At 36.8% G+C, this 24,590-nt stretch overlaps 1 protein-coding gene across 1 annotated transcript in view; it reads right to left on the bottom strand.

Annotated features, from left to right (window-relative positions):
* Nucleotides 1-24,590, bottom strand: part of tln2b (talin 2b) — an 80,310-nt gene that overhangs the window by 48,524 nt on the left and 7,196 nt on the right. The window contains exons 2-6 of the mRNA XM_079251172.1: nt 3,175-3,347; nt 2,993-3,090; nt 2,672-2,801; nt 1,862-2,017; nt 1,259-1,401 (exon numbers count right to left, since the gene is read on the bottom strand). Coding sequence (XP_079107298.1) covers nt 1,259-1,401; nt 1,862-2,017; nt 2,672-2,801; nt 2,993-3,090; nt 3,175-3,310 — 663 coding nt within the window. The 5' untranslated portion in view covers nt 3,311-3,347. The remainder of the gene's footprint in view (nt 1-1,258; nt 1,402-1,861; nt 2,018-2,671; nt 2,802-2,992; nt 3,091-3,174; nt 3,348-24,590) is intronic.

The raw sequence follows: 24,590 nt of genomic DNA, 5'->3' as shown, positions 1-24,590 counted from the left end.
CGTTTCAAATAAAACTCTTACAGCTACCATGCAAATCCTTTTCTACACATTCACAAACTTGAATTTCTCAGGCATTTTTATAACATGGTGGCAAAACTCGATTTAAAAATGAAAACTCTGAAATGATTTGTTATAATGTTTTACAGCTGCAAATCTTTATGGATTTATATCGAGCCATACTGGAGTTTGCGTATTTGTTTGCTGTGGTTAAACTGTTCTGTTTGGATACAAGAATTGAATTTAATATGGAAAAACCTAAAGTAAAAGACAGAAAAACCAAGCTACCAGACACAGCAAATAGGGGGAACATTTGAATTATCTTTCTCATCCTTGTCACTTTTCTCCCCAGGGAAAAGTCCACTAAGTCCAAATACTTCTCATAATAGATGTATTGATGGAGAAGGATATGGCTGTAATGAACTAACCTTAGAGAGCGGTTTTGCATTATTGCATTGATAAGAGAACATTTTAAAGCTGCTAGTCAATAATTTATATGAAGAGGATCTGGGGCTTCCCATGCCTGATAGGAACTGAAACAGATGGTGACAGGAAGTACTGCAATAATGTTGAGTGTAAGAAAAATAATGTGTTTCTGGAACATCAAAGTATAATAAAAAATCTTCTAGGCCCCCAAATAATAAACAGAGAACCTGTAAAATAATGAGGGCTCTTTAACAATGGCTTTAAATACCAGGTGAAAGTGGTAGTGTGGTGTGTCAATTTTCAACCAACTCTTTAATACCACTTAACAGAACACATTAACTTCCTTCAAATCACAGTTTTTTGTGGGCCTTTTCTGCTTGCAAGTGACCTATTTTGCTTTAACTCATCCACTTTTTTATACCAGATATACACCAAACTACAGACAGCCAAAGATGGTGACTAGTTGGTGAACCATTTAGCATAACTGTAAAAGCAGCTCATGGCACTATTTGCTCAGCTGCACTTTGCAGCCATATTAAATGTTGCTGTTAACATCTGGGATAAAAGGTTTACTCTCATATGAATGTATTCAAATTGCTCAAACATTGTAGTGTACTAAGAAACAAGCCAAAACTTTCTGGACCACATCTAAGCCAAACACATTTCAGTTGTCTTGACCATGACAAAAGCAGCTGCAGAGTTTTGTAACAGTCCTGTTTAGACATCCATGATGCACAGTATCCTGTTTTTTTCTGTAAAACATCTCAATGAATCAAATAATTTACATTTTTATTGTTAGTTATGCAATGAACTCAGATGTTTGCAGGAAATTTACCTGAACATAAAGCAGGTTTAGCTGAACAGGGTCTCTTGAGTCCACGTTCTGGTCCGAATAGAAGAACTTGCGCCTGAGCAGCAGGGTCTCACTTTCTTCCACCCCCTGTTCCCTGAATGTCCTGCTGTGATCCAACCAGTTCACTGCCCAATCAATACACACACTCTGTTACCACATGCAGAAGAATGACTAAACGTTCACCTTATAAAGACATTGTAGAGGAAAGAAAATGGGATTTTACTGCAACATGGAAATGACAGTCTGGCAGACAGCTTTGACAGACAGCCTCTAAATATAGCGTGCAGGACTGAGAACGTTGACTATGAATGAAAAGTTATTATTTTTTGCTCCCAGAAATTAAATTATCAACCAGAGCTGATGAGTCATGTGTATATTTTGATGTTTCAAAATGTAAATGAGCAAAAGACAACTTCAAGTTCCATTAAACTTTTAAAAATCCCTTCAATAAATTAGATGTGAGGGATAAAGCACATGTACAGATGATGGTTTCAGTTAGATTGGTTAAAGAAGAAAATAAAAAGTTGGAATAGGCCATAAATACATCAAAAATGTTTGCAAATGCTTTTATGAGCTTGCACTCACAGTCATCATCTGTGTGGAGTTTGGCTTTGAGCTTTTCCATTTTCCTCTCATCTCTCAGCAGCAGGGTTCTGTCTTTTTTCAGCGTCCCCATCCCATCCTCCTTCTTGTCTTCTGTCACCTCTTGAATGAGCGAGTACTCTTCATAGTTCGTTATTCCTGAAAAAAAGTTAGCCAAGTATTTCTCAGTGGAGAGGACGCTTCAAACCCTGATGATAACTACAACCATGATAGGGAAAGCATCTCTGCAGTTCTATTGCTCTATTCATCATGTTCACTCTGCTTTCAAACAGAAGTGAAGGAAAGCTGGTCCACAGCCAGAAAACTAAAATAGGAGGCGAGGAAGAGAAGAAGCCATGCAGAAAGCCCTACTCTAAATAAACATTTTCCAATAAAGCTATCTGCCAGACACACATCCTTCTCTTCCTCACCCAATTAGGCTTGGTAGCAGCCCATTATAATTGAAATACACAGCTTAGGGAACACCTCTGTCACAGGCAAGATGGTAAGGCCTGGGCCTTAGGAAAAACACTTCAGCGTTTATTACAAACACGCTTGTTTGAGCTTGATAAATTGTGTCCATTGTACACTAAACAAACCATAATTAGGACTTTATCAAGCATACATAAATGCTTAAAGGTGCTTAACAAATGCTGCTCTTCAGATGTGAAAATAAGAAAATGTAATGACATTGCACAAATGCAACTGGGGATAAGGCCAAGTGGAAACACAAAGTAGAAGAGGAATAATTTGAGCTTTGGATGGAGGCTTGACAGAATTGATTTTCACACAACTCACAGCAAAGACACTTACCGATTCTACTGCATATGGTGACAAGAAGCTCGCCAACTGTTTTTGAGTCATCCACCATGATGGTTTTAATTGCACCATCCAGCATTTTGATCTTCTGTGGCCTTTGTTTCTTCTTATACTCCAAGACATCCTAAGAAAACCGGAAGGAAAGCATGATGAAATCCGCAGCCCCAATAATTCCTCTCAACAGTAAACTGCAGTCGCTCCCAGAAAGCAGGAAGGCATAAATATCTTAGCTTGCACCAGAAAGTATAAATCACTTTGAGAAATGATAAGTGACAACGACAGGTCTCCACCCCAGACTATATGATTTAATCTTACTCCGTTGCGCAGCATGTAGTAATCCAGAGTTCTTCCAGACTCGAGCCAGATTCCTTTCCGAGGATCATCGTCAGACAGAAACAGGCCATAATCTGAGGCTGAAACACAGAGTGAAACAAAACATGCAAATATTCATGCCTATACATTTCCATGATTTAAATCAGATTCACCATTCAACCAACCTTGTCCTGTCTGTGCTTCTGGAACTCTCTCTCTGATGATCCTGCAGGCATCATATATAGGGGTGCATGGCTCAAACTGCATCGTTTTCACCACATTGCACTGGCGTACACAAATCTTTAAGGACAAGGCCACCATCTTGGTGGGAACTAAATGACCTCACCAACCTACACACCTGGAAAACATGTAAAAAAAAAAACATGACATGAGGTTCATAATGTTAACTCATTACATCCATCAACATCTTAAATAATTAGTCTCTGTCTGAGCCATCATTAAGTGGCCATTATTAAAATGGAATCTTATAACATAATCAGGCCTTAAAGTATGAAGATGAAATCTTCATACTTTAATGAAGAGTAAAACACACAATGACACAGAGCAAATCACCACAATGACTTCCTTTGGGACATCTTTACCTGTCAAATTAAACATGCATTTGCAGTAAATCTGCTTCAGATATATGCTTCATATGCTTCAGCATATGAAGAGCATCTGCTTGACTGCAGTGCATGTGGAATTAGCTGAACAAAGGCAAAAAAAAAACAAACACTGCCTTTAAGCAGAAAAAGAGAGAGTGCAAATCTGTCTAATTGGCAAATGTAATAGGAGATGCTTCAAAACACATTCAGCACCGTTATTCACTCCTCCACTGGTCTGCTCTCTCCTCCACAAGAAGACTTCATGGTGAGACAAATCTGTGGGTGTTTTATCATATGCAGCCATTAGGATGAAATCAATTCTGGTATTCTGGGACTCATGGAAAAAAAAGGAGACTGATATTGCAGAGCTTTTTTCCCCTCGTCCTTGACCTTGGCATCAACGCAGAGAGAGATGAAAGTGATAAATTGGCCATCTATACCAGGAGACTCTGTCTCATATATACAAATTATTGATCAGAGATTTAGTTCTTGCATTTTCTGGCGAAAATGTTTCCATGTTTCCATCCCCATAGACAAGATGGTGGCAGTTACAATCAGAAACCAGTGAATTATTAATTGGCTCATCTAAACAGCGGGAACAAACAAAGTATTGATGAATCAGAAATGGGAAAAAATTAAACAAATACTCACATTTGAAATTTTTTCTTTTGAATTTTTCCCCCAGATGAAAACTATTATCCAAACATCTGCTGAATTTTTGTTTCAACTAATAAATCATCATCTACCTTCTTCGTTCTGACTGTTGCAACTGCACAGGGATTCAGTATGTCTTCTCCATGGTCAGATGTAAAGGATAACATTCAAAAATCCAAACTGATCCAATCCAGCTCTCAGTCACAGTTGGAAACAAAGAGGTTTTTTGTGTCAGAATTCACAGCTGATCTGCAGCCGCCTTTTGAGCAAGAGCAGAAAAGTCTGAGAAGTAAAGTTTCGTATTATGATGGAGTTGTGAATGGGCCCGCCTGTGACGGTGCCTCTGTCATGGCTGCGAGTTCCTCTCCAATAGGTCCTATCCATCCATTACTTTTCATACAAAAAGATAAAGACTAGCCCACAGAAGAAAAGGTAATGGCACTGCATGAACTGTCCTCAATGCAAGCTGGCAGAGAAACCCCACAGAGTTTTTGTCATCCAACTCTTTCATAGATCCTCTCTTCAAGATGAGATGCTAGATACTCCAAACTGCAGACCAAAAAGACCTGCACTGAATGCTCAGTAACAACTTCCTTATACACAAAAAGTAAACGGGCTGTTGTAAATGGTTTCCCAAAAGTCCACCTCAGTCCGCATTAAATGAGAAGCATTTGAATAAAATGACTCTGGGTTTAAACACAGCAGTCACTTCAGATGGTAAGTGTTTCAGTAAACTCATGATGAATCCCAAAGGGATAATACTAATCCCAAAACTTACAGTAATGCAAGAAAACATCTTTCACTAGGATTCTTGTGCAAACACTCAAATGCAGCCAATTCCTCATTAGCTCTGCTCTCCAGTAAGCATAAGACACACCTCGCTCATCCGTCTCTCTGGAGTGGCTTTTTTTCCCTTTTATTTCACATAAGAGATCAACAAGGTAGGCTCAAAATAGAATTTTGTACCTCATATCTGTCCCTAATTCATCAGAAAAGAGTCCTGCATTGAATTAGTTTTGTTTATTATTCCAATAAAACACCATGAAAATGACCAAAGAGCAGCTTTCTAAGGAGTCAAAGCATGGACAATTCAATAGAGGGCCTGGAAGGAAGAGCCATCTGGAGAGGATACAGCTCTAATGAGTGGCTGTGGTATCAGCAGCAGAGCAGAGCTGGAAAACTACAACTGCTGTGATTACTATACCAGTCTGTCAGACTGGTATAGTAAGGAGGTGGTTGGGTGTTAAACGTAAGGAATATCAGCCTGTGTATGACCAGGTTGTCAGGGCCAGTCTTTAACATGTCTCCTAACAGAATGACATATGCGAAGCAGCATGACAACTCCGAGAAGAGTGAATGAACGTCCTGGAACGACATAAGGTGTGTTTTGTTTTCCATTTTCATTCATTCAGTCTGTGTTTCTCAGGCAAAATAAAAATGAAGGCATAGGACAAGAAAAGCCAGGGTAGGTTTTTGTCTTATTATTCTTACAGTCAACTTGACACTTTCCTCTGGAGCAATTACTCACTGATTGTGACACATAACCCCAATGACTAACAAAAACAGTAAAACATGTTCAAAACATGTGCAGTGAAATGATAACAGAATATAACATCACAGAGCATTTTTGGTGTGAATAAAAAGTTTTTTCTGAAGAATCTATTCTAAACCTTTCTTATTTTGCTGGTCAGCAAAATAAGAAAGGTTTATTTTACTGACCAGCAAAATAAACCTTAGTGGACCTTAAGAGGTCCAAAGTGGACCTTAAGACCACTTTGGTCACTTTGGTGACCAAAGTGGTCTTAAGGTCAGCTCTATACACAGAGTAAGAAAAAAAAAGTGATAATTCTCAGGTTAAAAAAAGAAGATACTTTATATTTGACACTCATTTGCACTCTAAAACAGAAGCAATGATGCATTTACAAATATCTTATTTCATTGACATCATCAGAAATGATAATGCAAATATGAAAACAAGACTATCTCAAATAAAAGGTGATATTATGACAAGTCTGCAGCAAGCACAGTTATTGTAAAGAATTACAATTAGCTTTTGACAAACTGCAATGCACCTAAAAAAAAAAAATAAAAATTGACCAAATAGTCAGCAATGATCTGCTGCTGATGATTACTGCATAATTCATTATTATTCTAAGTCTGATGAGCTATTATTGTGATGTAATTTAAAGATACTGTAGGATTTATGGAAAGCTAAGAGTAAGTCTAACCTCAGCAGTTCTCAGGACCGTTGAGTAAAGCAGCATTAAAGCGTGTCTGCACTGAGAAAATGTTAGCTGTTCTACCCCACACCCACCCTTATCTCATCTTTACATCCTGCATTGACACTCTCAGCAAAACATCAGCCTTTTATCCTCGTCTGACTGAAAGCAAGGTCAGCTTCCTGCAGGTCAGAATGAATTTGCATTCTTCCCAAAAAACAGTCCAATACAAGACTATGTGAGACAGAAAAGAAAAATAGGTTGATCTGATTAGCTTTGTATTTATTTTATTTCTTATTTAGTCACTAACCATAAAATAATAAAAATGAGGTATGAGTCCATTTCTGACAAATTATTACATTATAACTATCATCCCTATAATGTACGCTAACTATCACATAGGACCACCAATACATAATTTAATCAGCATATATTCATCACTTTACACTTATTTGAAAACTTAAATATTCAGAAGGTGCCCAAAGAATGACAAATGGATCAGCTTTTTTCTTTTAGAAGAGGTACACAGTGTAATTATACAGTTATTACAGTTCATTCTCTTTTCACTTTGTGTTGCCTTTTATAACATCTTCAAAAGTCTGCTATTTTAAAACTCGCATATATCATTTTTACACATAAATGTCCTCGTAGTAAATTTCTTGCAGAGATCACCCAGTGAATCCGGAGTATACCTTAAAACTATCTAAATAATTAATAAGTCAAAGCCTTTCACCTCCAGTCTCAACCCTTCTTATATTTCATAAATGAATTAATCATTGCTCTGGCAGGATGAAGCAAACACCAGACAATGTGATAAATTAGATTTATGTAATCACCAGATTTAATTTGGCCAAACTGTTATATTCTGTAAGGTTCGGCATCTATTTTCTTTTTAGAGGGTTTTAGTAAAGACGGTAAAAATCATTAAGTCAATGTTCTAAATTCAGAGCCACTAACAAAATGGATTACATTTTCAGCAACATTTAAAAATGAGTCTTTTCTGTTATGACCTACTCTCTGGATTACTAGGTCTGACACAGTGCCATAATGCAATTCCTGGGTATAGGTACTGACAGAAACTATCAATCTTGTCCTTGTTGCAAGGAGGGAGAGAACATCTCCTCTTACACTAAAAATGTCGAATGATGTAGAGCTTCCTGCAGGGGTATTGCTTCAAAAGGATCTAAAGCTTAAGCAGAGCAGCATACAGCTTTCATCCCAATTCTTCAAAACCAATAGCATGCACTGTTACTTGTTTTTTTGCAGCGGATTATGAAAAAATTAATTCTTTTTGGTGTTTCATTACTTCTTGAAGGTCACTGTACATTATCCACACATTTGTGACAGTATTGGTTTAGTTAGTCCAGTCTTACACTGTATATCACAGAAAATGAAGCTATTTACATCATTCTACATTTACAAATGAGAAGTATTGGCTTCCTCATAAATGGAAGCAGAAATAGCCACTAGAGGAGGAATGCTCCACCCTGCAGCTGCAGTCACGCAACCAATGAGCAACATGTTCAGTCAGTAAACTGACTGTAGGCTGACCTGGCTTCTGAATCAGCCCTCAGAGGGAGCGGTTCATTGTGGCTCCAACAGATGCTGCCCAAACATTTCTTTTCGTTTCATTACATACACTGATGGATGCAGATCAGTCTGAAGTAAGAATGAGCTCAACACATGATGATTTCATTATCAGTATAAAGCCCATTTTTAGCCATAAATCCCTGATGTGACTGCTAAGTATAAAAGGCAATATGATGTAATGATGTGGAAAATGGAATATGCTTGGAGTCAACTGTTTAATCTCTTTGTTGCTAGTCAGTTTGCTAAAGAAAAAAAAAAGTAAAAATAACATTTAGATAAAGCAGCTTATCTTCTATTAAGATGGATGACAAAACAAACCCCTGATTTAGTTCTATCTTATCCTTTATGCAAGTTTCTTTACATATTTATTCATTTCATATAAACCATTTGGAGATATTATTCTGTATTTATGAGTAATATGATTGTAAATTACCAAACAGGTGTTTGTCAAGTGGTTTCAACGTCTCACTTCAAGCAGGTTTGCCTATTATGTACTGCTCACTGCATGCCATATGGAAGGTTTGAGGGTTTCCAGACTGAACATACTTTAGTGTGTTTATTCTGGGAGCATTAATTCCCCACAATTACATCCAGAGTATAATTTCATACAAGCAACTGATGCAAGAAATGTTGACTTCCTATTGTGCATTTTAGCAGCAAACAATTATATAACCCCAAGGAGAAATGGATTATTTAGCGTGTCCAGAGATCTCAGAGAATCACACAATTCCCAAACAGTTAAATAGTAAACAGTTTTTACTACTAAGACTTAATGTAAATGTTTTTCTGCTGTAGTAACAGATTTCCTCTCAGATTTACTTAAAATGTAAAGAATCATCTCTGTGATCACATCAATAGTGCATGTAGTGCTTTTAAATAACTTGACAATGATACACTGTGGTGGACTGGCAATACGTCCAGCAGTGTACCATGAATGAATGAATGAATGAATAAATGAATGAACGAATGAATGACATGAGGCAAATAAATTATACTTTCAGAAATTTGACTGCTTGAACTGATATTCCATTTGAACCCTTCCTCACATAAACAGTTTTAAGTAAATGGAGTGTGGTACATAATAACCATGACATCAGTGAAATTAGACACTCACAGGCGTTAAATTTGAGGATTAAGCAACATACCACCCTGAAAGCACAGTTTTATGTTTCATTTAAACCTCAGATGGAAATAAAATGAAGTATATATACACACATATTTTATATAATGATAATATACTGTATATATATATATATATATATATATATATATATATATATATATATGTATATGTATATGTATATATATATATATATATATATATATATATATATATATATATATATATATATATATATATATATATGTATATATATATATATATATATATATATATATATATATATATATATATATATATATATATATATGTATATGTATATGTATATATATATATATATATATATATATATATATATATATATATGTATATGTATATGTATATATATATATATATATATATATATATATATATATATATATATATATATATATATATATATATATATATATATATATATATATATATATATACATGTATCCACCAGAGGGCACTGCAGAGTTCAAAGTTCACCTCCGTGTTCCGAAGTCAGTTTCAGACAACATTCTAACATGGAGTTAATGCAGGAGATCAAGATAATGTACATTATCAGAAAGATATATAAGAGAAGGGAGCACAATGGATACAAGAGGTCTATGGGGCCATAGAATACATTGTAGTGGCATCTTCTTCCTTGTTCTTTTTGTGGGTCACATGTCAGCCATAGTGCTCAACACTGCCCCCACAGTTTTTGGTGCTACCACCACTTTGTTTGCTTCATCATACAAGAAGCCTAAAATGGACCAAAAAAATGGATGGAAATGTTGCAGAAGATGGACAAAATTCTTTGTGGCTGCCTGATTGAGTAGATAAAGTAATGGTAATTAAGTTGCAAGAAGAGACTCCACACATGACAGGAATAAGAGGAAATATTGCAGAGTACAAGACAGAATGAGCTCTTAAAATAATTGCATCACAATTACAAAGGTCACAATTAAGATTCCAACCCCACTCTCACTATCTTATCATTAGTCCCCCTCATCTCTTCTCATACCAATCAACATTGTCCTCATGCAGTCTCTCCTTACACAGGCAGCAAGAGCCTTTTGCCAAAGATAACTTTGTTAATCAACAGATTCTGACAAAATGTGAAAAATGAACAAGGCAATCTTTAATGAACTACAATAAATCATGTGGGAGTGAATGTTGGAGCTTGTAGCACAAGCATACACTGTGCAGAGGGTGGAGAACTTTTTGAATGTGAGAATTTAAACTCTGCATTTAGAGTTTAAATGCAAACCCATCAGACTTCACAGACTCAAATATTCACAATGAATCACCCTGTAGAGGGCAGTGGACATGAGTACTAGATGACACTCTCACAGCTCTGGCTCATAAAGTCAAAATATTCTGCCTGGAATGTCATATCTTCCAAATCAGGTGACTCCAATCTCCCATCCGCATTGACTTTCTTTCTCATACTGCCTGTTGCGACTTAAATGCTGATTACAGTGTCAAAAGCAGTGGAATGGAACAAACCCTGGCTTCATTCCAAACTTTGATACACCAAGGGACTCCATCAACATTTCACATCCTCTGGCATGTACTGTAGTGAGGGAGGAATCCTAACACAGTAGTTTGGATTCATTCTTTTGTATCTCAATGCAAAGTTCATATTAGGTTATCTTGCCCAGCATCTTGTTCTATTCAGTATAGCATTACAAAAGGCACCAACATAGTAATTTATAATCATATCAAAGTGGTCTTTGTAACAATAACGCCCCCATTATTGGTGGGTGAAATCTTGCTGTTGCATTGTTCACAGCAACGCTGTATTGTTGGCTCATTGTTTTCATAGCAGCAAGTCAGCCCTCAGTTGCCATGGCTGCTGCTTTGCCCACCTTTTCCTGGACACATAAGACTAGACAGCAGCAGCAGCAGCAGCAGCCACCTCAACTCGGACCCTGGATTAAGGCAGCAACTTCATTGTCATCTGGATCTAGTATAAACTCTGCAAAGGCTTAAGGTTTTCAGCTAAAGTCTGCTTTAAAAATCAGGCAGACAAGGAGTAAAACAGAACTTTGACATTGTATGAACAGCTGCCTTGTCTGTGTACATGACAATGCAATCCTGAATTTGATCCAGAAGGCCTCAAAACTGCCCCATCACAAATACATGTAAATATTCAGTAGAGATACAGATTGAAGGAGGCTGCTGATTTACTCTGATAGAGTGTGTCTCAGAAATAACAAATACCTCTCCCTGGAAGCACCACTTGACTACTTCGTTGAGGGTTCTACATTTTTGTGTGGAGAGCACCACTGTGAGAAGAAGATAACTAGAAATTAAAGCCAACTATGAATTGATCACTACAAGAATCTAAAGATGTGCTCTTTGAGGAAAAATCCCAAGTCCAAGTATACCAGGTGAGGTAACATTGTGAAATCCCTTGCAGCTTTATTTTTTTTTCTCAGCAAGGACAAAAAGCACGGGTGAATCTAGTGTTTAAATTGGCTGGAAAAGTAGTGTAGAACAACTCATCTTCAGACTTTACACTACAGACAGGTTTTGAGGCAGGGACTTTGTGCCAGAGACCTGCTGTCCAAGTGGGCGTTTTTCCTGGAAAATCTTTTAAAAGCACACAGTACATGACTGAAACATAGTTCTTGCATTGCTACTACCTATGGAGCATGAATGAAGAATCCATACAAGTATAGTCCTTGAGAGCTACTATCCTGTAAGTTTTAGATGTATTCCTTCTCCCACACCTGAATCAAATAGTTGAATTCACTCATCCGCATGTCAATGAGCTCTGCAAAAGGCCTTATAATGATACAGGTGTGCTGAAGAAGGGATGCACCTAAAAGCTTTAAGCGCTAAAGGGCTGGGCTAAGGAAACCCTGGCAGAGAGATGCAATATAAAATAAAGTGTTCATCTTTTGTACAAATTTTGCACGTTTAAATTCAGTGAAAAACATGTATAGAAACCTTGTTGCCCTCCAAAGAGGTTATCATCTTTTTCTAAGAAAGAACTTTCAAATATAGAAATTTGAGGTAAAATTTGAATCTATCATGCCAATTTTTTGCATCATAACAAAAGAGCAGACAATGTATTTCCCATGCTTCTTACTAGATGTCCATAGTTTTTCTGATCACTAACAACAAAACATCCCAGGCTTAAATCTACTTCAGAGACATCTGATACTTCATTTAGTGGGAAACAGGGTCAAATGGTGAGAAAAACTGTGAATGCCTCCAGCTTGCAGACTGATATGAGTCCTGAAGCCTACAGTTGCAGCTGGATCTATGTTAATACAGTGGACCCATGTGATACAGAGTGGTGAATGTAAAGGATGGTGCCATGTTTAGTTAAGGACTCACTGACTCACTTTAAATGTCCACATCTGCTGGTTGCAATAGCAACCCCAGCTTTTTGGCTATTCCCAGGTCAGGCAAATTCTGTCAGTACTGAAGAAAAAGAAATGGGTCTTTGGAAAAAAAAAATACTGGAGATTGCAAAAGAGGCAACTTTGATCAGTGGTGCTTAAGATGGAAACTATTTGAATTGCAACACAAACGTGGTGTTAAAAGATATCACTACTACAAATCTCGGGAAGTGTGTCTGAATTACTTTTACTGTTAGAACTTTTCTGTAGTTTCTCACAAGTACAAATAAAGAGACACAGCAGTGTCTGTTTGGTGATTTCAACAGACCTTTCAGAGCATAAAATACTAAAGGCACAAACAGGAGAGGCTGAATGCAGGACAACACCTCTTATTACAGCTGAAGCAAAGCTTTTGTGACTCAACACAATATAAGCTTCAAAACCGAAAGCTTTTTAACAAAAAAGGCCTTTCCCATACACAGCAATGCTAACACTGTAAACACTCACAATTTCTCAGTTTTATTCCTGTGGTTGTGAAGAAAAACTTTAGTAAACACTTGTCTGTTTTGTTGTGTTTTTTTCTGTGGATCATTGTTGATGCTTTTTCTGAAAATAGCAGAAAGGAAGATGTATTGTTTACTGAATGTTTCAGAGTGAGCCATGGTAAATTAATCAGAAACTCTGGAAAGTATGGGTGTATATCAGAATGGTTTTACAATTACAAGCTGGTCATTATGACAGCATGGGTGCAGCTGAATTCCCGAGTGTGGGTTTCGTACAAACAGAAGCAGCAGGAGAGAATCATTAGGAGGAGGCATCTGCAGGGCTGGGTCCCACCAGCTCAGTCGGAGCCTGTGTGAGAGGTTTCTCCGTCTCACTGGAGAAGTCCAGAGGAAACACGCTGTAGGCCAAGCACTCCCCCGTCTCCCTCTCTTTAACCTGATTACTGTAATGAGCTTAGAGATTGTTGGATGCACAACAACTAATATGGATGCAGACAAAAACAGATTGCACACACACTTACAGGCAGCTGAATGCCAAGAGAATCATCAGGCTCAAACCCACTACAGTTAGATGGCTTATTAGCCCAGAAAGCTTTAGAGTGACTGATGAGAGTGGGGAATATGGTAAATGGTAAGACTGTATTCATATAGTGGAGTACAAGAGCTTGTTCGAAGGTGAAAGAAGGTAGCTCAGTGGAAAGTTGTCATAATGCCTAGACAGTGATGTCAGGCAAAACAGAAGAATACATTTGCCTGGATGAGAGACCTGATTTTAATTGTTTCAGTCCTCATTGTATGACTTTTTCAGAGGAGAAATTTGCATCACATTTTGACAATTAATAAATTCTCACAAAGTCTGCATTGCAAATAATCACCACCGCCAAGGAGGCTGTTTTTGGCTGTGTTCATCTGTCTGTCTGTCTGTCTGTTTGCTTGTTTGTCAGCAAGTTCACATGAAAACTACTGCGTAGATTTTTGTAATTTTTATCTGAGAATGAGTCTGGATCTAACTTATATTCCATTCAATTTTGGGAGTGATCTAAGAGTGATGAGGACGCAAGAATTTATAAAAGGATTCTTTACCGCTAGAATAGAAAAATGGCATAATTATTTTAACCTAATTAATATCTTGCCTCAGCGAGGCAATAAAAATCCTTCACTAAATAAATATTGTGCTGTTGTTTTTATTTTTTTCTTTACAGTTGAAGTTAAATATAAAATAGTTGTGACAATGTTGCCAGGTTTCCAATCAATATTTGACTATCAATAATTTCCTTGTTATTTCAAATGCAGAAGGTATGTTTGGAAAATCTATTAATCCAACAGTGTAATTAAAATGAATGTGGAACTATGAAATAGGGTGAAAATCATAATTTGGCTGAAAATGAGCTGCTTAGCAGAGGTCTGCACTCTGAATACTTTTTCTAGTTGCTTTTACTTTTACTAACATCTGAGTAGGCTGAATATAACAAACAAAAAAAGTAAAAATAATAACCAGATGATTTTTTCTTCATTTTGTCTCTGGATATTCTCTCACAAAAAGATTGGAAAGATGGCAGCTCTGATGCCTTTTGTTTACTGTGGTGACAGCACGGTTTTATTTGTGAACGTTGGCTTAGCCAAAATTTGAAACAATAAATTGAACTATGAAAAATACCAGGGGATTTTCATTTACACAGTGGAAGCTTCTCAAATTTGACCCATGAACAGCTTGAGTTTCACTCTAAACTAATTACAAAATAAGAAGCTACTCCATTTATCACGGCACTCTTCTTTTTTACACTGAAGGTCATCGTTGCTCATAATGAAGAGGACGGTCTGCGATTGCTTGAGGTAAGTTCTTGTTTTTTAAGTTTTAGGCCCAAGAAATCAGCCATTTCCAACTCACTGCCCATTCTTTCATCGTTTTGGAATATAAATTTGCAATGAGTTAGCCTCCACCGACTGAACTAATGTGCAAACTATTACATCAGCCACAACCCTAAAGATAGGAATAACAGAAGGTAAAATAACATAGGCTGCCAAGTAATATGCACAACACAACAAAATTTAATCAATTCACCTCACACTCTTTGATACTTGTATCTCTTTGTAGCATTTAAAAAAAAAAAAATCTTGACATGTCCTATAAAGAAAATTGACTTATTGCATTACTTAGCATGACATTCCTGCAAACTCATTTGTTTAACCCCAAACAATGAATTGCAATAAAGATCTTTAAATTCCCAGAAAGTATATCTCAAATGTGAAGCTTTTTTTTGTAAACTAAACAACTCAGCAACATCAACATTCAAAGACTTGCTTCACACAGATAACTCCAACCAAAAACACTTTGATGTTGAGGATTACAGAGCTCTCTTTCATAGCATATTGTCGTCATCTGCTCCTGATTTCTTGCTATGGAAAGTTAATTGTTCACTCAGCTGAACAGATTTCTCACCATGCATGCAACATAGCAGACTTTACTATTTCAAACGGCATGGGAAACAGAGTAAAATGAATATCTACATGTGGCTGATTGTTGCAGTCTGAAGGTCATTCTCAGGTTTGCAGATTGCTTATTGTTGTTGGTGCCCAATACTGTGCAGCTCAGCAGTTTGCTAAGGGGTGCCATACTTTCAGAGATTCACTAATTGGCTCAGTGAATTTTGCTACCACAGCACACAACTCATTAATTCTGACACACATTAGTTAAGTGGGGGCACTGAGCCAGCTGATAACTTGAATACTTATTATTTCTGCCTTTTGAGTAACAATGATAACACTTTGTTATCTACACAAAACATAACACCTCCATTCTTATGTTGCTTGCAATGGTTTTTTTCAATTTGCAATTAATACAATGTGATGAGAACATAGAAATCATCTGCCACCACGAAGTGTGTGGATCTTAATAGCAATTGAAACAGCACCAAGTAGTTTTAATTGCTAGTAAAACAGGTAAAGCTGCCGTTAAGCAGGAAACATTGTACTAGTGGGACTTTTGTATTTAGTCACTTGTCTGATGGAGTAAAGACAACCAAAACAACAGCAAACTGGGGAAAACAGAATCCAAGTGGAAGACAGGGAACAAGAATAAACATCATATTGAATTTTACTGCTGAAGAGACCTCAAAGAAAAATAGGATGACAGCCAGATGCAGAGTCAGCCATGTTGTTGCTTTTGGTACGGTAATAATGCCTGGTTTTTGTTTGATGCTGTACATTTGGCTGTGTTTTTACCAGCTTCTTTACAATATTGAAAAATTCATCTGTATGGCTGTCCATGGGCAGGAAGCAGGTGATTTGATTTTATCACAGTGATGTTCCATGCCACAACTGTGGGGGGTGCACAGAACAAAAAAAGGCTTAAATATTCTGCTTGTGTTGTCACTGTTGCTATTTTTTAGACAAACGCTAATACTAGAAGAGAAGCTATTCTGATTGCATAGTCGTATCATAAGTTCAACTAGTGTGCTGTATTTTTAGGAGTAAATTGTCCAAAACTACAATATTTCTGCAAAATGTGGTTCTATCAACGTACTTTGAGTTATGAGTTGAGAATGCGCAAACCTATGCTAGTAGACTATTTCTATATTTGGTTAGTTAAATTCAGGGTCATATACATGGATACCTAGGACTGGTCATCAGTCTATTAAAGAGATAGCAGAAACAAACAGCCACTCTCACATACTCCTAGGTTTAATTAACTTAAATGCATGGATTTGTCTGTGGGAGAAAGCTGGGCCTTTACCATCAGCTTTCAGGTGAGAAGCAGTGCATACAAACTGGACAGGCAGCCAGTCTATGACAGAGCCAAGACAAAAACAAACATCCACTCATGCTCACTCTTAGGGAGCCTATAGAAACAACAAACAGCCTAGCATACATCTTTTTCAATTATAAGAGGATCTCACACAACCTGGAAAGAGAACATACAAAACTCCACGCAGAGAGGCCCCCACTGACGGTCAAATCAGGAAATCAGCAAACCTGGTATAAAGTTACAATGCTAACCTCTTTTATTATTACTTTATAATATTCTTCTAAACTTCATTAGGACGTGTTGTGTGATCATGGTGAGAAATGATGTCTCAGTAATCTTAATTATTTTCTTGATTTTTTTCAGTTATACCCAAATGTAACAGCTACAAACTTGATTGGATGAATGCATTTAAAAAAAAAACAAAAAACTCAACAACACTCTTGTGCCATCACCAAGTCATGTAAAATGTACAGATCATCTTGTTAGTTTTTAACAACTATTAGTCACTTTTCTCATTTTAATGACTGGAAAGGTGGGAGAGAGTGAAGGCACTGGCTGATAACATGGGTTTGGGGACAGACAAGCCTCCAGCCATGCAATGAGTTTTGCCCTACATGTGCTATAAAAACTGGACAACCCATCCATTTCATTGCTGTCTAGATGATCCCTGACAGGGACAGAATTAACCGATTCATTGGCAGACGTGCACAGGTGATTTAAAAAAGAAAGACAAGAAAAACAACTGCCAACCTTCAGCTTGAGCCGGCATTAACAAGAGAAAAGGTTCCGCTTCATGCATCTGTAGGAAATGACAGAAAGCATGATACTGATTCTTGCTGCTCTCTGAAACATCTGCATCTAAATGTGAAGCTAAGCATACAGCTGTGACACCGCAGTTGGATACAGATTCTTTAATCTCCTCTTTTATAAGGCATTGTCATGTAATCTACATCTTGCTACCCAGGGAGCAGGCGGAGATGCAGGAAATGAAATCAGTGTTGTGTCTCTGCACTGGTGTTTCTTCATTAGCATGAGCGCTACAAATGTTGCCGTAAATCTGATTTATGAAACGGTGACAATGAAAGCACCGTGGACAAAGGGATGCTTTGTAGATGACAGGGCCCCCAAATGTTTTGGTCTTAGCAGAAGACAAACAATTTTCTCTCTCCAACGTACTACCAACTTTCCTTGCAGCAGCACTCGCGTCTAGAATAAACTGTGAGCAGAGGAAACTATTACATGTGACCTCCAATTACCGATAATGAAAAGAGTTAGTTGCTGTATTTTGTTTCCTCTTCATCTACAATTCTCTTTGATACTTGCATTGCATATGTATTGCACAGCGGATGTTTGTGAAAATATTTAATATCTGTCACATTAGCTTAGTAAACAGTGATTAAATGGGTTCACTGCTGATGTTCATTCTTTTAAAACAATTTTTGACCTCAATGTATGTTTTTACCTCACATTCATGCAACTTAAAGATATCTGAGCAGTCATGTCATATACAAAGAACATTTGAGTGTCCTCAAGTGTCTGATAGCACTACATCTATTAAACCCTGTGGGGTCTTTGTGGACTGGTGTTGTGTCTACAGATGACAGCAGATTGGTACTTGGGGAGCTTGAAGCCATGGTAAAAACATCACGCTCTTTGTTATGAACCCTTCCAACAGTTAAGTTTTTGCAGGAATCACTGGTGTCCTGCTGGAAGAAACGGCTACTGTAGGGTTAAGTTAGGGTCTGACTAGGTGGGGAGTGTCAACATAAATATGAAAGCTGGTTTTTACAGCAAAACATTTAATTGTAACAAGATTCGCAATTGTATTCTTACTGAATTCTAAGTCCAGCAGATTGACACTGAGATTACAGTCGAAGGGACAACATCAGTGTTCTGGGAGTCTACACAGCTATCAGGGCTGTCATATGTTGTCAGTGGCTGAATTAAGCAGACAGTTTAAGTTAATATATATATATATTTTTTCCTGTATTTCAAAATAACTCATTTAAATCCAAAGATACCATACAGTCATACCATCACCCCTATTCTTTATGGCAACACTATGTTAATACAGTATACAAAAAATGTCCCTCAAGCAAAACATTCTTAATGATTATAGAAGTTTTTCCTGCAGATACGACCACTTGGAATTGCATCTGCCATCCAGCGGGCCTCTAAAATGTTGCTCATGTTCAACACATCTGTCACTGTGCAAGTAAATTGTGACATCAATAAAGCGCAATCACAACCCTCGATCCTCCCTCCTTCTTCCTGGGGAGTACCTGCTCATCACCTTCAGCATTCATGCAAGTGCATCGGGAGCCAAAGATTGATGGCGCTTCCGTAACAAAAATATATTCACACAAAATTATGGCTAACTGTTAGAGCTTAAGGCATCTAATGCGGCTGTAGCCGAGGCACCACAAGTCTGACTTGGAAGAACTTGCATATTACTCATTAATATTGCAGCAGTCACAAAATGAAAGTTCAAAGTCTTTCTTTAATGGAAAAAAGTTCAATATGTTTTCTCTGCAACCAGGATCAAGGCTGATATCAAACTTGTTCCTAGAACTTAAAGAAAATAGTCATACTTTTGTTTTTTTTTGTTTTTTTTTTGTTTTTTTTTGTTTTGGTAACACTGTTGTTTAATCTCAAATACAGCCTGAATGTATGGAAGATTAAATTGGGATGTGTTCATTTACTTCTATGTTTACTTTATCCTTCATACTGTTCCTTTAGGATACGGCTTCTTTATAAGGTCATCCAGCATATTTTACAGTGACAGGTTTCAAACATTAAACCAATTAAACTAATGACATGATTAAATTATATAAAGACTTCATAAATAATTAATAATGTTATCTATTTGCTACTTATTTTTTTCAAAAAAGAAAGATTAATATCCTTATCCTGCAGACAATGTTCATATTGTCTCAATATTTTTCAGATAAACGGGTTCAAGCCTGGTTTCAGATCATTACTGATAGATTAATAGCAATGATGGTGAGTTAAGAGCACAAGTAAAGGCCTCAAACAAGAGTGACTATATACTATATTCCAATAAGAAAAGTAATTAAATACTGCAAACTTGCCAAATTGTAAAACATAAAAATATTAGCCTTATGACCTAAATGACAAGATGACAACTATAACCAATGATGAAACAACTAACTGTCACCAACCGGGTTGTTTAATGAATACTCTTAGTGTTTTATAACTGGTGTTGAATTTCAACCTGATGGATCGCAAGTATTTGCAAGTATCCAATTGGACGCCAGTGCACCTGTGACAGCGGTAGGCAGGAAGAAGCGATATGATGTTTGTTGACAACAGAGAGCAAAGGGGTGGGGTTAACCCAAAGAATAGTGTTATCTTAAAGCTAACTGTAATGTTGCTTCCTTTTAGCAACTAAACATAATTTAACAGAAAAACTAAACAAAAATACATGAAATGAAAGTGTAACATTATCGGCCACATGCAAAATGTAATTTCAAGACACAAGACTCATTCTTGGTTTGGATGGTGTGTGTTTTACAATGTGGGGGCCCAGCTGTCACTACTGCAATTAGAGGTCAATGGGTTAAGCACCTTCAAGAAGGAAATTTAATCATACAGATACTGCTGAAATCTTGTGGAAGAACAAAAATACATTTAAAAAACAGCTCCCTGATAGGCAATGGACTAATGCACCTCCCCCCTACAATTCAGAAAAACTCAGATTCCACATGATAAGTTGCACACTCCCATGGGACTGAGAAGCTATGGAGGAGAATGTGTAATTCAATTAGTCCCGTGATTCTGCTCCAGAGGGGGCGGATAGATCCATCTTGACTCAGACAACCACGATCTGAAAGCCTTGTGTTTGCACAGAAAATGTTGGATGCAAATCTGTTGTTAGTCTGATTGAGATAATTTGACTTATTTAAATACTGCTGGGAATAAATAAACCCTCTCTCCTCTGTCTTTTCTCCCCGCAAAAGCAAGCAGTTCCACCCTTAAATACCCTTGAAAAACCTTATCTATACAAGAGGCTGAGGCAAAGAGAAAGCAGAATAAGCTGTCTTACACAGCAAGCCAGCCACACTCAAAGCAATGCCTCTGAGCTTGTGCCATGAGTTGAGGATGCTGTCTCCCACTGAACTTGAATACAGATCGCCTTTTCAGAGCACAACCTCCTCCACTGTGTCTTTGTCCCTCCTCCCAGAACAGGATTTATAAAGCTTCACAGTGCCTCACTCCATGAGATTTTTGTAATTTATGAAAGCCTTTTCCCAGGCAGAGAGAAATCAAATCAAACAGTAAATATAGTGCATGTTTCCCAGTATGAGCTCTTCACATGGCCCATAGATCACAAATAAACGCCAGAGATCCTGACAGTCATTAAATAACAGCATCAATAATCCCACATGTGGCAGCAGTACATTTGATTTTGGATTATGAAAAGAGCAGAAAGCATGGTTAATGAATGGGACACACAAGAATTCAACCAAAGGAAATGAAGAATTACCAGAGGCACCGAAAAGCAAATCAGCCAATTCCAACTGGAGGACAGCCTGTTGTGGTCATTATTACTAAAATAACCCTTGACCCTTGCCTGGCGCATGCACTTGGCTATGTAATGGGACACCTAGCCAGCCAGACTGGAGGTAGAGTGGATCATCTCAGGGGTATTGCCTTGCAGGTGTAGCATGTCCACTGCGGGTGGGCAACTACCCTCCATTAGCTGCAGATCCATCAGTCTATGAGTCTGTGGAAACTGAAGACTCAACAGAAAGAGAAGCGAACAGCTGCCACGTAGTGGACGGAACAGATGGCAATGATGGCAAGAAATCAGCACAAGATCGTTTCAAACTTCTAAATTGCATATATATATATATATATATATATATATATATATATATATATATATATATATATATATATATATATATATATATATATATATATATATATGTAGTCCAGCATGTACTGTAAATTTAGAAAGACCACATTACATAGACATATTGTCTAAAGAATATTTGGAGCAGTACACTTAATGCAATTCATTCATGTTCAGTATGATAAATGGATTGGTGTTATCTTGATGAAAGTAAACGTGCCTATTGTAAAAGAGCCTCAAAGATCAACATTATCTAATTAACTAATTCACTGATGCAGTTTGCCACAAATGTTGCACAATCTGTGTATTAAAAGACTGAGAACATGAAAGTCTTGGGAGAATTGCAGAGAGTTGCAATATCTCATGTGCTCAAGCATATAAAACATTTGATGTGCTTGACTGCGTTTGCTATGCTGTATTCACAGAATACACAGTAAAATGAGACAGAGCTGTAAACAGTGTGCATTTACTCAAACAAAAGACAAGATATACTTGTGCTCCCAGGATGCTTGGCTTGCAGAACATCCTCAGTGCTTGGATTTATGTCAGCACATCAGCCCCAGTCATTCAAATTAACATCACTGACACCACGTGTTTTAAAATTTATTGCAGTACTTAATTGAGGGACTATCCTCCTAATAACAATGTTCAAGTTCTTTAATGAAGCAAGTGTCCAAATTTCAAACTGTAATGATGTACTTTACAATATCAGCATTCCACTTAGTGTCAGATTTGAATGTACACTTGCTTGGCACTAGTTTCCATGATTAAATTTAATCTCAGCTTTAATGGTAGCAAGCATGGCTGCTACCATAAGTGATTGATTTTTTTTTCCAAGGATTTCTGTATCAATCCAGCAAAGTCCAGTAAAGGATGTCAAGGTACAAAGCCATAACGTTTTCCAGCATTATCCACTTAGTCCTTCATGCACTCACAGCTGTGAAGTCACTGTGCTCTGACTAGCAAATAATCTCAGAACTTCAACACCAAGGATCACTTGTGCAGGGCTGGATTGTGATACTTTTTTTTTTCTTTTCGCTATATCAATTTTTTTGTCAAGATAAAAATCCATCGTATGGGGCTGTCACAGATAAAATTTTAGTAATTGACATCTAAATAATTCTAAAAAATATTTTTTGTCTTTTATGCCACTCTTAGAATGTAAGCTTAGTAATTTAATTACTAGTTTAACAACTATAAACAATAAGAAACCATTTATTTTAGATATTCAATGAATAACAAATAAGTTTGTTTCTCTTTCAGGGTTAAATATGACACAATACACATCATTAAAAGTTGTGCATCTTTGTTGGATAAAGAAAATGCAGGAAAAATGCAGACATCCTCTGCAAATGGATGCATTCAACTGCAAGCGATTAAATGGCTAATATATATAGATTGTTTTTTTTTATTTGATTTTTTCATTATCATGTATGATGTTCCAACATGTTTTCCTCTATGTTATTGAGGTTGGGTGATGCAATGTCCCCTGAGGTATGTATGTTGTTATAAATCTAAATATAAGAAATGTACGCATTTGGTGCAATATTATTATTACAGGAGGTATCACAAAAAAATCAAGGTTTAATCCAATTTGCTGGCATTTTAAACTAATTACTAGTTAGATGTCATCAATGTCATGACCGTGATGAGCTGCATGAATAAAATATTATCTTTAGTTAAAGAAAAAAAAAGACTGAAACACAACAATTAGGCTGTTAGTATCTGCCTTAGGAAGATGATTATTTCTTCTCTGTTTTAGAGGCTGCTGGCACAGTTACAGGAAATTACACACAAACTCGATTGTTTCAAATGAGATCAATCATCAGTTTGGATTGCAATACAATCAATGTTCTAGAGGAAGTAAACAATTTAGATGCAGCTCTTGTTCAGCACCAGGAACAACAGTACACCAACAAACAAGGTTACAGTATGAAGCATAAGGATCTTGAATAATGAATGCACGACTTGAATTAAAATCTTCTCATTTGCTGAAGATGTTGTGCCATCAGGCCAGGTTTATTTATTCCCACAGTGATTATTTAGGATTTATGTTGCACTCGACTCAGAGGATCAGAATAACAACTGAGGGTGAAGCGCTACGCTATGAGGTCAAATGAATGGGAAGATTTTAATTTAGGTAAATATTATCACCATGAAACTATACTTCACTTTAGAAGTTTTACACATTGTTTGCAATGCCCAACAACAAATAACCCTATACTTTCAGGATTTCCATCAAGCCATAACTGCATCAATTCAGCCACTGTCTATGTCATGTTAATCCAATTCAAGACCACAAGGATATTAAGTGCAGTTAAGCCATATATATATATATATATATATATATATATATATATATATATATATATATATATATATATATATATATATATATATATATATATAGTATTGTGATATGGCTTAACTGCACTTAATATCCTTGAAGTCCTGAATTGGATTAACATGACATAGACAGTAAATGCTGGAGAGACACCATCAGTCTGGGATTGTATGGAAATGGTATTAATTTCTTTAATTTAAAGGATAATAAGCTAATACTAATGAATACAATGAAAACTGACAGTGCTAACCATCCATCCATCCATTTTCTTAACTGCTTGTTCCACTTAAGGATCAGTGGTAAGCAGTTGATGCTAATCTATGAAATCATAACAGCACTGATTTATCAGGGGAATCCCAAATAAATGAAGTATTGTGGGTACCAAGGATTCAGAATATGCATGAGCAACTACAATGTACAGAATTGCAAAAACAATGCTGGTGCAACAACAGTGTCAACAGTTTCTACTTAAAATATGCATTGCTTGGTACTAATCATTTAAATTAGCATTTGTCATGTCGAGGTGCCCCACAGTTTGAAGTTTAATAGTGCTGTTTATGAGTTAAATACTTCTTGA

Source organism: Telmatherina bonti (assembly GCF_933228915.1).
Source record: "Telmatherina bonti genome assembly, chromosome: 2".
NCBI classification, from domain to species: domain Eukaryota; kingdom Metazoa; phylum Chordata; class Actinopteri; order Atheriniformes; family Telmatherinidae; genus Telmatherina; species Telmatherina bonti.
This window is presented reverse-complemented; position numbering and strand designations above follow the sequence as displayed.